A 12,071-nucleotide genomic window follows, 5' to 3' on the forward strand; every position below is an offset into this window, starting at 1 on the left:
TCGTTATGCCCCAAAGAGAATAACGCAATCAGTCGCTAAAGTAAAAGAAGAAAGCAATTTCGTGCACGTCGTGCAGTTGTCTCGCAGCCAGCGAGCGGCAGGTCCAAAACGCCATATTGTGGTAAGTCGCCAATGATGTGAACCTTTTGAATTGCTCCACCCGTCTCAAGTTGTCAAGTGTCGGTGTGCAAAGCCGTCAAAGCACCATAACGGATGTGGTCCGAAAAAAAGAAGTTCAGCTCAGATGCACTTTGCACTCGACTAAACGTTTGAATGAATTGGAAAACAACTTTTGAGTGCAGTGCACGTTGTGGCATCATGGCTGAACATTTCCACATCAACACGCCCTTGCTTGAGAGTGCTGCAATGTCCAAACATGTGGGAACCACGGTGTATCTGAAAATGGAGAATTGCCAGCCCTCTGGTTCTTTCAAGATTCGTGGCATCGGCTACTTGTGCCAACAGGTATGCTACACACCTTGCATCGATTTGGGAATTTCCCTCTCATCTTGCTTGCCCTCCTTTCTGCAGCTCAAGTCACAGTCCAAAGGATTTGTCTGCTCCTCAGGTTTCCGAGAGCCTCCCTCCTCATATTTTCAATAGCGGCGGTACCGTAGTTGTGTCGCACCATTTCTTCTTTCAGGTGGAAATGCCGGGATGGCGGCTGCCTACGCCACCCGAAAGATGGGCGTGCCGGCCACCGTCCTAATTCCCTCCTCCACGCCTCATTTTGTTGTCCAGAGACTGGAGGATCAAGGTGCTCTTGTCAAGATTGTGGGCAAGGTCAAAGTCTTTACTATTTGGACCTCAACAGGCTCTTTGAGTTGCATTATTGAATCTAGTCGATGCTACGATGAAAAGCAAAAGCCACTGCGCGCAGGTTTGGGATGATGCAAACGCCGAGGCTCTCCGACTAGTGGAAACGGAGGGCTTGTCCTACGTGCCTCCCTTTGATCATCCCTTGATATGGTAGGTCGTCATCGCCTCCTCAGCACTCGAGTTGCTGCTCGAAATCTTTCCCATCTTCCTCCCCCTGCCTAAAGGAAGGGCCATTCTAGTCTGGTGGCCGAGGCCGCAGCCACGTTGGGTCCAAATGTCAAGCCTGGAGCGGTGCTGCTATCAGTGGGCGGAGGGGGGCTCCTCTGTGGGGTGGTCCAGGGCCTGAAGGATGTGGGCTGGATGGACGTGCCCATCATCGCCATGGAAACGCTCGGCGCAGATTGTTTGAACGCGTCACTTAAGGCCGGAAGGATGGTTACCTTGGACGACATCACCAGTGAAGCGAAAAGTCTCGGCGCAAAGAGAGTTTGTGCAAAAGCCTTTGAATACAGTCGGAGCCAAGAGGTCACTATCATTTCTGAAGTGGTGACTGACCAGCAGGCTCTTCATGCCGTGGAGACCTTCTTGGGTGAGTGGATCTTCTCAAGGGCATTTTGTTCAAGGAAGGTGAAAGGTTTTTTCTTCGGCCTGTGTGGACATTTATTAGATGACCAGCGTGTCCTGGTGGAAATGGCATGCGGCGCCACACTGGCAGCAGTCTACAGCCGGGTTGTGCACCGATTACAGGCGGAAGGTTAGTTAGTTAGTGAGTTAGTTCACTCTTGACTTTCCCAAGAGCTAAAGCACACACGTACTTGCTTGTGTCCACTCCCATTTTAGGTCGTCTACCGGCTCGCTTGCGCCCCCTGCTGGTAATTGTGTGTGGCGGCTGCAACGTCAATGCGGAGCAACTATCTCAACTGAAACAAAAGTTGCAGAAAAAGGCCATATTTGGTGTGCATCAGAAAAATGCAGAACAGTGATTGTTTTCCTTCAAAAATGTACCTTTTAAAATGCTTTGATTACATTTTCTTGCAAAGGCAGTTGAACGAGAGCTGTATGAAAGATGATACAATATTTCACGATATACCCGAACTAAACGTCGATTTGGGGACAATGGAATGGGGTCCAAAAAAGGTTTGATTATCATGGTTGCCCGCTAGGTGGCGTCGCTGTCCATTATTCTGCCCCATGAAATCCTTTTGCCGTTTCTCACAGAAATACATGCATTTGACTTTCCTGCTTCGATGTTCTTTTTAATGGCAGTAGAATATGAATAGCCCTGGCTGAGCGAAAATAACGAGCCTTGACGTGATTGATCATTTTCTGGAATGCTTGTCGCTACGCATTATGTTCCGAATGTGGGTTAAGTGTCCGTCTTATTATGTAACGATTGAGTCACTGTACCTCCATGTGTGTGTGTACTTCCATCACCACTTTCAGAATCATTTTCAGATGGGAAGAAGACAAGGAATTAGGTTATTTACTGTATTGTTTTCAAGGATCCACCTTGTATATTCATTTTCTGGCTGTAACTGTGATGAATGTGATTTCACATGAGGAGAGTGGAGGAAATGACTCATGGTTAGGGTTGGTTTCCGACTAGTTGTTCTCAAGAATGACAAAGCTGTTGGCTTCCTTTGCAACCATTTGAAATCAGTGTGTGATGAATTGCCATTTGAATTCATGGGACTCATTTGATGTACGATGATTTGTCTCACATGAGGTCATGTCAATTGTGGACGGTCCCTAACACAGACGGTAAGAACGACATTCAAGAATTTTATTTTTTCAAGAATTGAACGTCCAGCCAACTTGTGCTCGCTGCCATGAAGTCTGTTCAAATCAGGTTGGCACGTTATGTTTCGTTCCCTCCCTCCCTCCCTCGGGATTTTCACAAGTGACTAAACCAACACCCCGATTCTCTCTGTTGCAGTGGTAGCCCCCTCCCCCCTCTTCGCCGCCTGATTTGGTTGAGTCCAAAACACAACATCATGGCGCTTGACGGTAAGTCGGCGTAAAGCGTCTCTCTTCTTTCTCGATTCCCCTCCGCTGCCATCAATACCTGCCATGTGGAACTTGTCATGGTTAAAAGCTAGCTTCAACAAAATAATAAGCGCTTGGTTGAATGAAGTTTCATTGCTAAACGTTAGCAGTGGAGTCCAGTCTCGCGGTGTGGGTGCTGAAAGGACAGCTCCGTTGTGATTCCTTGCCATGTCGTGCGAATCTCAATATTGGCCATCCCTTCGTTTCTATCGAATGTTTGATAGCGATCTTTGTGAAGTGGGCGCACGTAACTTTGTGGCTTGAACGCAGCAGCTATGGTGGCGAAACGGCACTCAAACGAGGCCCATTGAAAAGGAACGCTCCACTTTGTAATCACAGAATGCTCGTATGGTTTTTGCTCGATGAGATAGTTCTGCTGTTCAATTTCATATTCAAATACACAATATGGGTTAGAATGATTTGTGTAATCGTGCTTCGATGATCCCACGTATTATACAGTCACAGGGTCTTGGAATTGAGAAAATGGAATTGTGCCCCTTTGAAACAAAATCGTGAACGGCTATATTTTTGTTACATGGACAAAACAAAGCCTAACATGAGGTGGAAAGGACCTTGTTAGCTCAAACGTATAAACGCAACACCTTGACCGCTTACGGCTCACGTCTTTTCTCACTTTGGTCATGGGACATTGGCAAAGTGGGGCCGTTTTTCCCTTGTGTTGGAGGTCATAAGCACTCTTACTGTCCTCTCCCCTTCACTGTCACATTTGTTCTGTTTTCATCATCATGTCTCGGGGGGCTCATTGAAATGCGTTGTCTTTCCAGGGGGCGAGCGGAGCTGTGGAGTACATGAGTTGATCTGCATCAGAAAAGGTACGCAGGGCGTGGAGTCTATCTTTGAGCCCAAACAAACTTCAGCTCAACCATGATTTGTTTCTTGTACGTACATTGACTAAGCCTTCCGTTTGATCTTATTCATCTTGATTGTCCTTGTCATTGTGCTGGCCTCTGATTGTGCTCTTTTGTCATGCCATGTACCAAACGTGAGTCATTATTCGCCGGTTCATGGACTCTACCTTTTCCACTCGAGTCAAGAAAAATGAGCGACAGCGTCCAAAAGGTTCCATTAGATTAGCTGCTAACTGCTTTCGTTGATTTTGGAAAAACTCTGGAACCTCCGTTTTCCTGCGTTGGCTACATTATATGGAGCAAATGCATTTCTGGCTTTTACGCCCCACATAGCCCCGCATGGTTGAACCGTTTGTCAAAGTTGTATTTGTGCCATGATGTCCTTTTTTCTTTTCTTGGTGACTTCTTCAACTTTGTCGTGTTGTAGTTTGGGTGCTTTTCACTCTGTTGCGTGTTTGTTTAATCAGTGCAGTAGCAGGGTGCGCAATTGTTCTCTGAACACGCGTGGGAGTGTGTGCGAGTGAGAGTGCTCAGGCCTGCCTGCCTGCCTGCCTGCCTGCCTGCCTGCCTGCCTGCGTGGCTGCCTGCGTGGCTGCCTGCGTGGCTGCCTGCCTGCCTGCCTGCCTGCGTGGCTGCCTGCCTGCCTGCCTGCCTGCCTGCCTGCCTGGCTGCGTGGCTGCCTGCGTGGCTGCCTGCGTGGCTGCCTGCGTGGCTGCCTGCGTGGCTGCCTGCGTGGCTGCCTGCGTGGCTGCCTGCGTGGCTGCCTGCGTGGCTGCCTGCGTGGCTGCCTGCCTGCCTGCGGAGAGTGTGGGCGTCTATGAGTGCCACGTTTCCCCGTTTTGATATTCATCATGGCAACAGTCTCCATGCAGATAAGACATCATGGACAATCGAGCCCAAAGGCTGCCAACCGTCTCTTAACTTGAGTGCAACTCGGTTTGCCACGAATTTCACCTTTTTATCCGCCACATTCCGATGCATGGCACCTATGGAATGTTCAATGTGGTTGCACCCATGAAATGGACGTATGCTGTGTTTCATAGTCTCACCGGAGGTGCTTGGATTTCTGACAGCCATCGGGCTCTTTATTATCCTCATGACGCTTCTCTTCTGGTACCTCAACAACAAGTTGACGCTGGAGAATGCAAGGAGCCTTCAGTGCCTTGATGACTTGAGGAAAAGCCCACAATTGCAAGGTGAACAACATCCATTGCCAGGTGCTTGCTGCCTTTTCTGTCATGACTTTAAAATCTCAGCTAGGGCAGCATGTCACTAAATTCATGTACTTGGGGAGTAGCAATAGCGGCCTTGTTCCAAGGTATTGATGCCCTCTTGTGGCCGTTCTACTAAATCTAATCTACAAGTAAATGGCACAATCCTCCCAAATGCCCACTAAAGATAAAGTCCCAAAAAAATGCAGCCAGCCCCACACAGACTTTTGATTCATGTTATATTTGAGAGGCAAAATCTAAAACAAGGAACAAGGGAGGGGGAACAAAACCAAATGAAGCTTCCATGTCATCAGACAACATGGAAACTCAGCAGCTGCATTTGTTTGGATAACAATTTGCATTGTTTTTCTGCCAACAGAAAAGGTTGACGCTGACGCCGCCGACCAGCACGTCTCATCGTCATCATCATCAGACAGCGAGGACCAAGTGATGGGTCAGTATCAAGAAGCGGTGAGCCGGGCCCAAGGTCTCCGAGGAGGAGGAGCCAAGGTGTGCGGCAAACACGCGGGACGCTTCAGGTGGGAGAAGCGCCGCAAGTACAGTCCGCTGATGGCCCATTATGACGGCTACAGCAGTGACGCCTCAGCTGATGTCGGTAAGTGCACTTCTATGCCCCCCCCCGCCTAATCCATCTCCAGCATTCACTTTCATCATTCATCCAGATTCTTTTTCAGTCCACTTCACAACTTGCAAAGAAAGTTTAGACACAGTGGACTTGGAGAGGGGATCAAAGCGGAGCTCTCGTTCAGCACACTCTCCATGGGAGGCTTATGAGACAGTCAACTGTCTGCATAGTGCATCGTGTGGTTTTTTTTTTTCCTTCTTTCACGGCTCCGGGAAAATTGCCTTTGGACTTATTCACATGTGAAGCGCTTCTAGCCTATTTGCACTAGTCTCTTTATTCCCTGCCTTTATTGATTTACTTATGAGCTAACAAAAGATGACTGACAATAAGCAACAGCATGCTTCAATTTTGCTTGAGAGAGGGCCCTGTTGATGTCAATAAGAAATGGTGCAATTCTCAGCCCAATGTTGAGTTCAACATCTAGATATGGCAAAATATGTAACATCAAGCCAGTTTTCCACTTCATTTTGACATGTGTGAACACCGAGCCAAGGACTTTCTCCCGCAAGCTTTGTGGCACTTAACAGTCTTAACTTGCTTATTTCCTTGTTCAACACTGCTTGAACTTGTCCCTATGGTGAAATTCTTCAAATGCTTCATCATCATAGTCGTCATAATAATTTTTGTCCAAGCCTGTTTCATGATTTTGTGTCTGTCGAAAAAATATTCTGTCCAGCTCTGGATTCTGGAATAGGATTTAAGTTTGAAGTTTATGGCTGTAGAAACGTCAGAGGCTTTCGATGAGGCTGTTACCCCACAACCCCAAAAAGGAAGATGTTTCGACATTTGAAACGACTGCACGGGGTGTGAACTACCTTCCCGTTATATAAGAAAGACTGAACCGACGTCTAGGGCAATCTATTTAAAGCCTTGTTAGAATATGCTGCTGAATTATGAATACTTTGTGTCCTGCCTTGGTTCCTTCTTTGCTTTCTTCCTTGCTTGCTTGCTTCCTTCCTTCCTTCCTTCCATGACTGACAAAGGACGACAACTTGCAATTCATACTGAGACAACTGCAAAATGCATTTTGGATGTTGGAATAAGGACGCCTAATGAATATTTGCTTGTTATAGCTTCGCTAGCATCTGAACGAGATGAAACGATTGGTGTTCATTTTTCGTGATTTCCCAGCTCCCTAAAATGGGACGACAATACAAACACACTTTCCCATTTGACTTTGTTGGAGGACATGTGCATGGTGTCATTTCCGTCTCTAATTTCCTGTTGAGTGATTCCTTGTATTGTCACCAGAGGAGCTAGCTCATCATCAGTGATTCTTTGCTAAAGAATTGAGCAATTACTGATGAACAGGAAGGCCACGTGACGCCTCCTCCAAAACTCAGCTGGTTACTCCTAATGTGCACACCGAGCCAGCCGTTAAGCGTCAACTGATGGAAAAAGGACGCACCCATATGGATGATGACGGCCACATAATGAACCTGTCAAATGATGACAATGCGTCATCCAACTTCAACAACGGCTTTTCTTTTTCTCGGCAATGACTCAGCATTGTTTCCATTGAGAGATGTGGCGCTCGGTGTGGACGCTTTCGCTCCCCAGTGCGCCTAATTGCTCGCCATTCTCCGAGGGGGCAAGGCAGAAAAACAAGCGAAGAAAAGAGGGGTTCACGCTTGATATGTCGCACAGCTGGCAAGAGACGAATCATTTGGAGCCGAGCGTGGAAATCCCCACCATAGATAAGACTCGTATTGTTAAATTGGAATAGAAACCAAACTAATCTATTGAATAAGGCTTGAAAATGGTGAAAAGTACAACACATTTGATTGTGTGCTGCTTCTGGCAAACGCAATCATACACTATTCATTTTTGTAGTGTTCTGCTGCTTCCTCAATTTGTGAGAAGGAATGTGGAATTGTAAGCATTCCAATTAGCAGGGTGCAGGAAAAAGTGAGTGACGCCTTTACGCGGCAGCTTCCGTCAAATCCACCCTCCGCCCGTCTCGGCAGGAGGAAGAAAATGTTCCAAATTGTTTTGCTTCTTTTATCAAGCCCTCAATGACACTTAGTCAAGACTCCCTTGCCTCGGCATGGTGCAGCATATCTGCTGCTGAGACCTATGTGCCACTTTGAGCTGACGTCTCACTGCCTGACACGAGACGGAGGGTTCCAAGAATTTCAGAGAGAGAGCTAGAAACAATAAGTTGGTGAGCTTTTTCCAAAACTTTGGAAACAGAGGCTGCTTTCCCCCCCCCCCCCTCTCTTCTTTTCTGCAAGGGTCCCGATGGGAGTATGACAGTGTCAGCTGTTGCGCAAATCCAGATTGGACAATGAAAATAGGTTTGATGTTGTTGTTCAAGATTTTTCTGACTCCGAGTAATGTTTGCGACTCCACCAGCAAACTGCATCCAGAGGATGAGGCGGACACCTCCCCTGGACGAACTCCAACCGCCGCCATATCAGGATGAAAACGGCTCTCCCAGGATGTCTTACACGCTGTCGGAGCTGGGCGACGCCAAGTGCGATCCGTCCCTGACCAGCGGGAGCCCCCGCCTTTCCTTTCGCAAATGTCCCAGCGAGGGAAGCGACGGACACGAGACGGAAAGTCATTTCAACAAGGGCTACGAGGAGGATGTACCGAGTGACAGTACGGCTGTCCTCGGTCCGGAGGTAAATGCTGACGCACATGTGCGAGTAAATGCAATCAGGCCAGGCCAGGCCAGGCCAAGCCAAGCCAGGCCACGCGTGATCTCATCGCCGTGTCCCTTCAGGAGACGTCAGGCCGCGGTTCAGCAGCACGGCTCCCCAAAGCCTACCGAGCGGATCAGGGTGCAAAGTACGGGACTCTGGATGTGGTCTTTGACTACGATCCGGAGGAGCAGCAGCTGGCGGTGACCATCGTGGCCATAACGGACCTGCCCACTCTAAAACACACGGGCAACATCTCCTGGCAGGTCCACTTGGTGCTGCTGCCCACAAAGAAACAGCGGGCAAAAAGCGCTGTCCAAAGAGGCCCGTGCCCTCTCTTCACAGAGACCTTCCACTTTTGCCACATGGAGTCCGAGATGATCGGCAACTACGCCATCCGATTTCGCCTTTACAGTATGCGCAGGATGAAGAAAGAGAAGGTGCTGGGCCAAAATGTCTTTTCTCTCACCAAGCTCAAGCTCCAGGGGAAAATGTCCGTGCCGGTCAGTCTCGATCCGTGCCGCGCCTACCGAGTAAGTATAAAAGCCGACTCTCCAATTGTTTCAGGGATCATCTGGAATTATTTTGGAAAGCAACAAACAGACTTACCAAGGTGTCAAACTCGCAGGGCGCCGACTCCCAAACGAGTCTCTCGGAGACGTCGTGCAGCGAAAGCGCCTCGTCCTTCCCGTCGCTCAGTCCAAGTACCACCCCGGAAATCCTGCTGGGCCTGGTGTACAACGCCGCGACCGGACATCTCTCTGTGGAAGTCATCAAGGGCATTCATTTCAAGAACCTGGCTAGCAATAAGCCACCCAGTAAGTATTGACATTTTCCATGTGGCCAGCATGTTGAAAGATCCTCTGCTCAAGCCTTTTTCTCCCCTTGCATCGGCCGGGCATCTTGTGTCTTTGCTTCCAACGTGGTCATCCTATTTGATGCTTTGGTTTGCTCTTTTTCTTACTGCTGCCCAACCCTTGTTGTCAGACGGACTGTTCTGTTGTCTCAAACACTTGATAGCTGGACAGGTTTATATCATCAGAGGTGAGTGGCGGCGACCCTGCTTCGGATGACACGCCTTTCAGTCTGTCTTCATGGATGGAGAACCAATTGACTGATTGAACTCCATTTCCATCATCTCGTTTGAAAGCTGAATGCTTCCTTGCATGTGATCACCTGTGCCTGAAATCCTTGCATGTTTCCCCTCTTGCAAAACATTAGTATGATCATTTGCTGCTGCTGCTGCTGCTGCTGTTGCTGTTGCTGTTGCTGCTGCTGCCGCTGTTGCTGCCGCTGCCGCTGCTGCACCAGCCCCTCCTCTCATTCCCAACAATAGCAAAGTGGCGTCCGTGGCTGACCGCTTGCATTCCGCAGGTGTCAAAAAAGAACTGGAGGCTATTTTCAGTGCCTTTATGTCAAAGAGAGCCACTGAAAGTATCTTTGAAGGCTGCGAGGGAGGGAGGGAGGTATTGAAAGGCAGCTGCCACTCAACAGTATGAAAGCCGAGCGAGCTATTCAAGCTCTGGATTCCATCCTAGACGGACGATTATTGTTAACTTGTCGACGAGGGGCCAACGTCTCTCAGAGCCATTGCCATTCCCTCCTTTACCTTCATTCCTGCCTCATTTGCTTTCATTCCAATGCGCAGCCTATTTTTCACCTGACAAGCCACACAAAATATCTTTAGCAACATATATTTACCTGCATTTAAAAAGAACACCACAGACCTGTCACCACTATTGCCATCGTTTTCGGAATCATTTCTTTTCCTCATCCATGTCAGTGGCTTTTTCTGGCCCCTTTTAGCATTTAAAAGTATGTTGAGCTTCGGCAGTTGCATAGCAACAAGACCGAAGAAAAGCTTCTTGTCCCCTTTGAGTTCCTTGAGGAACGCTTTGCGTTAGAGCAGGAGGAAATGATCCTATACACAAATGACTGGGAGCAAGTATTTGTCATTTGATTCAGGCAATTGAGAGACATCATGACATCATTTTGCATGAAATGTTTGCTTGTAGACAAATGACGTCTGCCTGCCTGCCTGCCTGCCTGCCTGCGTGGCTGCCTGCCTGCCTGCCTGCCTGCCTGCCTGCCTGCCTGCCTGCCTGCCTGCCTGCCTGCCTGCCTGCCTGCCTGCGTGGCTGCCTGCGTGGCTGCCTGCTTGCCTGCCCGCCCGCCTGCCTGCCTGCCTGCCTGCCTGCCCGCCCGCCTGCCTGCCTGCCCGCCTGTTCTAATTGGAGCTCTTTTGCTTTCTCGTTCAGACACGTACGTTAAGCTGACCTTACTGAACTCCATGGGCCACGAGATGTCCAAGTGCAAAACATCCATCTGTCGAGGCCAAGCCAACCCAACCTACAAAGAGACCTTTGTCTTCCAGGTTGCCCTTTTCCAGCTTTCGGACGTAACGCTCATCCTCTCCGTCTACAACAAACGCAACATGAAACGGAAGGAGATGATCGGCTGGATCTCTCTTGGGCTCAACAGCTCCGGAGAGGAAGAGCTCACCCACTGGACTTTGATGAAAGAGTCCAAAGGACAGCAGATTTGCCGCTGGCATAGTCTGTTAGAGTCCTAACGTACACAAGCATAAGAGCACAAGGGGTCTTGTCACCTGAACTGGGTGGCAAATACGCTAACAATTGGAACCGCCGCTCACTCTTTAATTTCAATTCAATTCAATTCAATTCAATTGAATGCAAGCTGGAAACACAGAAAGACTCTACTGTGCTCAGAGAACACAAAAGCTATACAACGTTGGGCACTGTGTCTGAACTCTAAGTTCGATCTTTCATCATCAAAGCTTTTTGTAAATTTGGATAGGCAATTTTTTTTTCCATTGTTTCTTGAAAAACGAAGAAATCATATGTAGATAACTATTTCCAAATTGTTTCCATTGCTTTATGGAAGTGGACCTGTTGGAGGCAAGGCGACAGCTTCCATCCTTAGTGATGCCAAGTGTGGTGCTATGCGACTGCTTTGCTGCTTTGCTGCTTTGGAAGCCAAATCAGAAACAAACAAGTGTGCTGCATCATTCCTCAAACTGCAATATGAAGAAAATTCAAAGCGAGCCACTTTCTCCCCTCATGTATTGTGCACAAACATCTATGAAGTGCCGTGCTTGTGCTCTGTGCAGTTTCGTGTGTGTTGAAAGGTAGACTACAGAGCCAGATCCAATTGGACTTTGGGGTCTTCACCAAATAAGAAGCCACTTATTGATTGTTCGTTGACTGTGTCCTTTATGTGGACTAAATGTTTTCTATCTATTTTTGTATCAATTATAATGGGGAGGAAAACGTACAAAGGCATTTCTTAATGACTCACTTATGCGGTGCTGCTGCTGCCATTTATTTGATAAGATCGGTCATTTGTGATTTCATTGTTTTTGGGACCGTAGTTGAAATTTTGTACACCTCTTCCAGAGTGAGACGGAAGCCTGTCGTTGACGTTGATCCTCCCTACAAATTGAAGCACATCTAGCACAAACCGTGACAACAGAAGCACCAATGGCACAGAACCTGAGCTCATTTGGACACCATAGCAGTCATTGACTGTTCTTTGTCACCTCATCAAACGCTGCAGAAGGGCATCGGTGCCTTTTTGTTTCTTAACCTGTGATATAGATAGATATGGTCTTCATGTACTTGGGCCGACAAATGTAATTCATTTCTTATTCTTGATGGATGTCATTTGTTTGCACATAAACAAACAAAGAAACACTTTGAACTGTTTAATAAAACGGAGGGGGAAAAGGTGAGAGGTTTTTTTCTTTTCCATCGCCATGCCGCTCTTACACCGCATCACCAGCAAGCAACCAACAGGTGGAGCAGCCATTTCACTT

At 48.0% G+C, this 12,071-nt stretch overlaps 2 protein-coding genes across 3 annotated transcripts; both read left to right on the forward strand.

Annotated features, from left to right (window-relative positions):
* Positions 1-33: 33 nt before the first annotated feature.
* Positions 34-1,802, forward strand: sdsl (serine dehydratase-like). Its single transcript, XM_061300974.1, has 8 exons — positions 34-121; positions 303-465; positions 532-568; positions 644-783; positions 881-969; positions 1,044-1,408; positions 1,487-1,573; positions 1,660-1,802. Exons 2-8 carry the CDS (start codon positions 319-321, stop codon positions 1,800-1,802), a joined length of 1,008 nt encoding a protein of 335 aa, XP_061156958.1. The 5' UTR covers positions 34-121; positions 303-318.
* A 723-nt stretch (positions 1,803-2,525) lies between these two features.
* syt14a (synaptotagmin XIVa) lies at positions 2,526-11,987 on the forward strand. Of its 2 annotated transcripts, none has more exons than XM_061300968.1 (9): positions 2,526-2,668; positions 2,756-2,826; positions 3,651-3,698; positions 4,778-4,930; positions 5,325-5,561; positions 7,947-8,218; positions 8,320-8,769; positions 8,865-9,054; positions 10,495-11,987. In XM_061300968.1, the coding sequence occupies exons 1-9, from the start codon at positions 2,649-2,651 to the stop codon at positions 10,806-10,808; spliced, it is 1,755 nt and encodes a 584-aa protein (XP_061156952.1). In that variant the 5' UTR covers positions 2,526-2,648; the 3' UTR covers positions 10,809-11,987. The 2 variants fall into 2 exon arrangements, with proteins under 2 accessions (XP_061156952.1, XP_061156953.1); XM_061300969.1 differs by having other exon boundaries at positions 10,611-11,987.
* Positions 11,988-12,071: the final 84 nt, after the last annotated feature.

Source organism: Syngnathus typhle, linkage group LG16 (genome assembly GCF_033458585.1).
Source record: "Syngnathus typhle isolate RoL2023-S1 ecotype Sweden linkage group LG16, RoL_Styp_1.0, whole genome shotgun sequence".
Taxonomy (NCBI): domain Eukaryota; kingdom Metazoa; phylum Chordata; class Actinopteri; order Syngnathiformes; family Syngnathidae; genus Syngnathus; species Syngnathus typhle.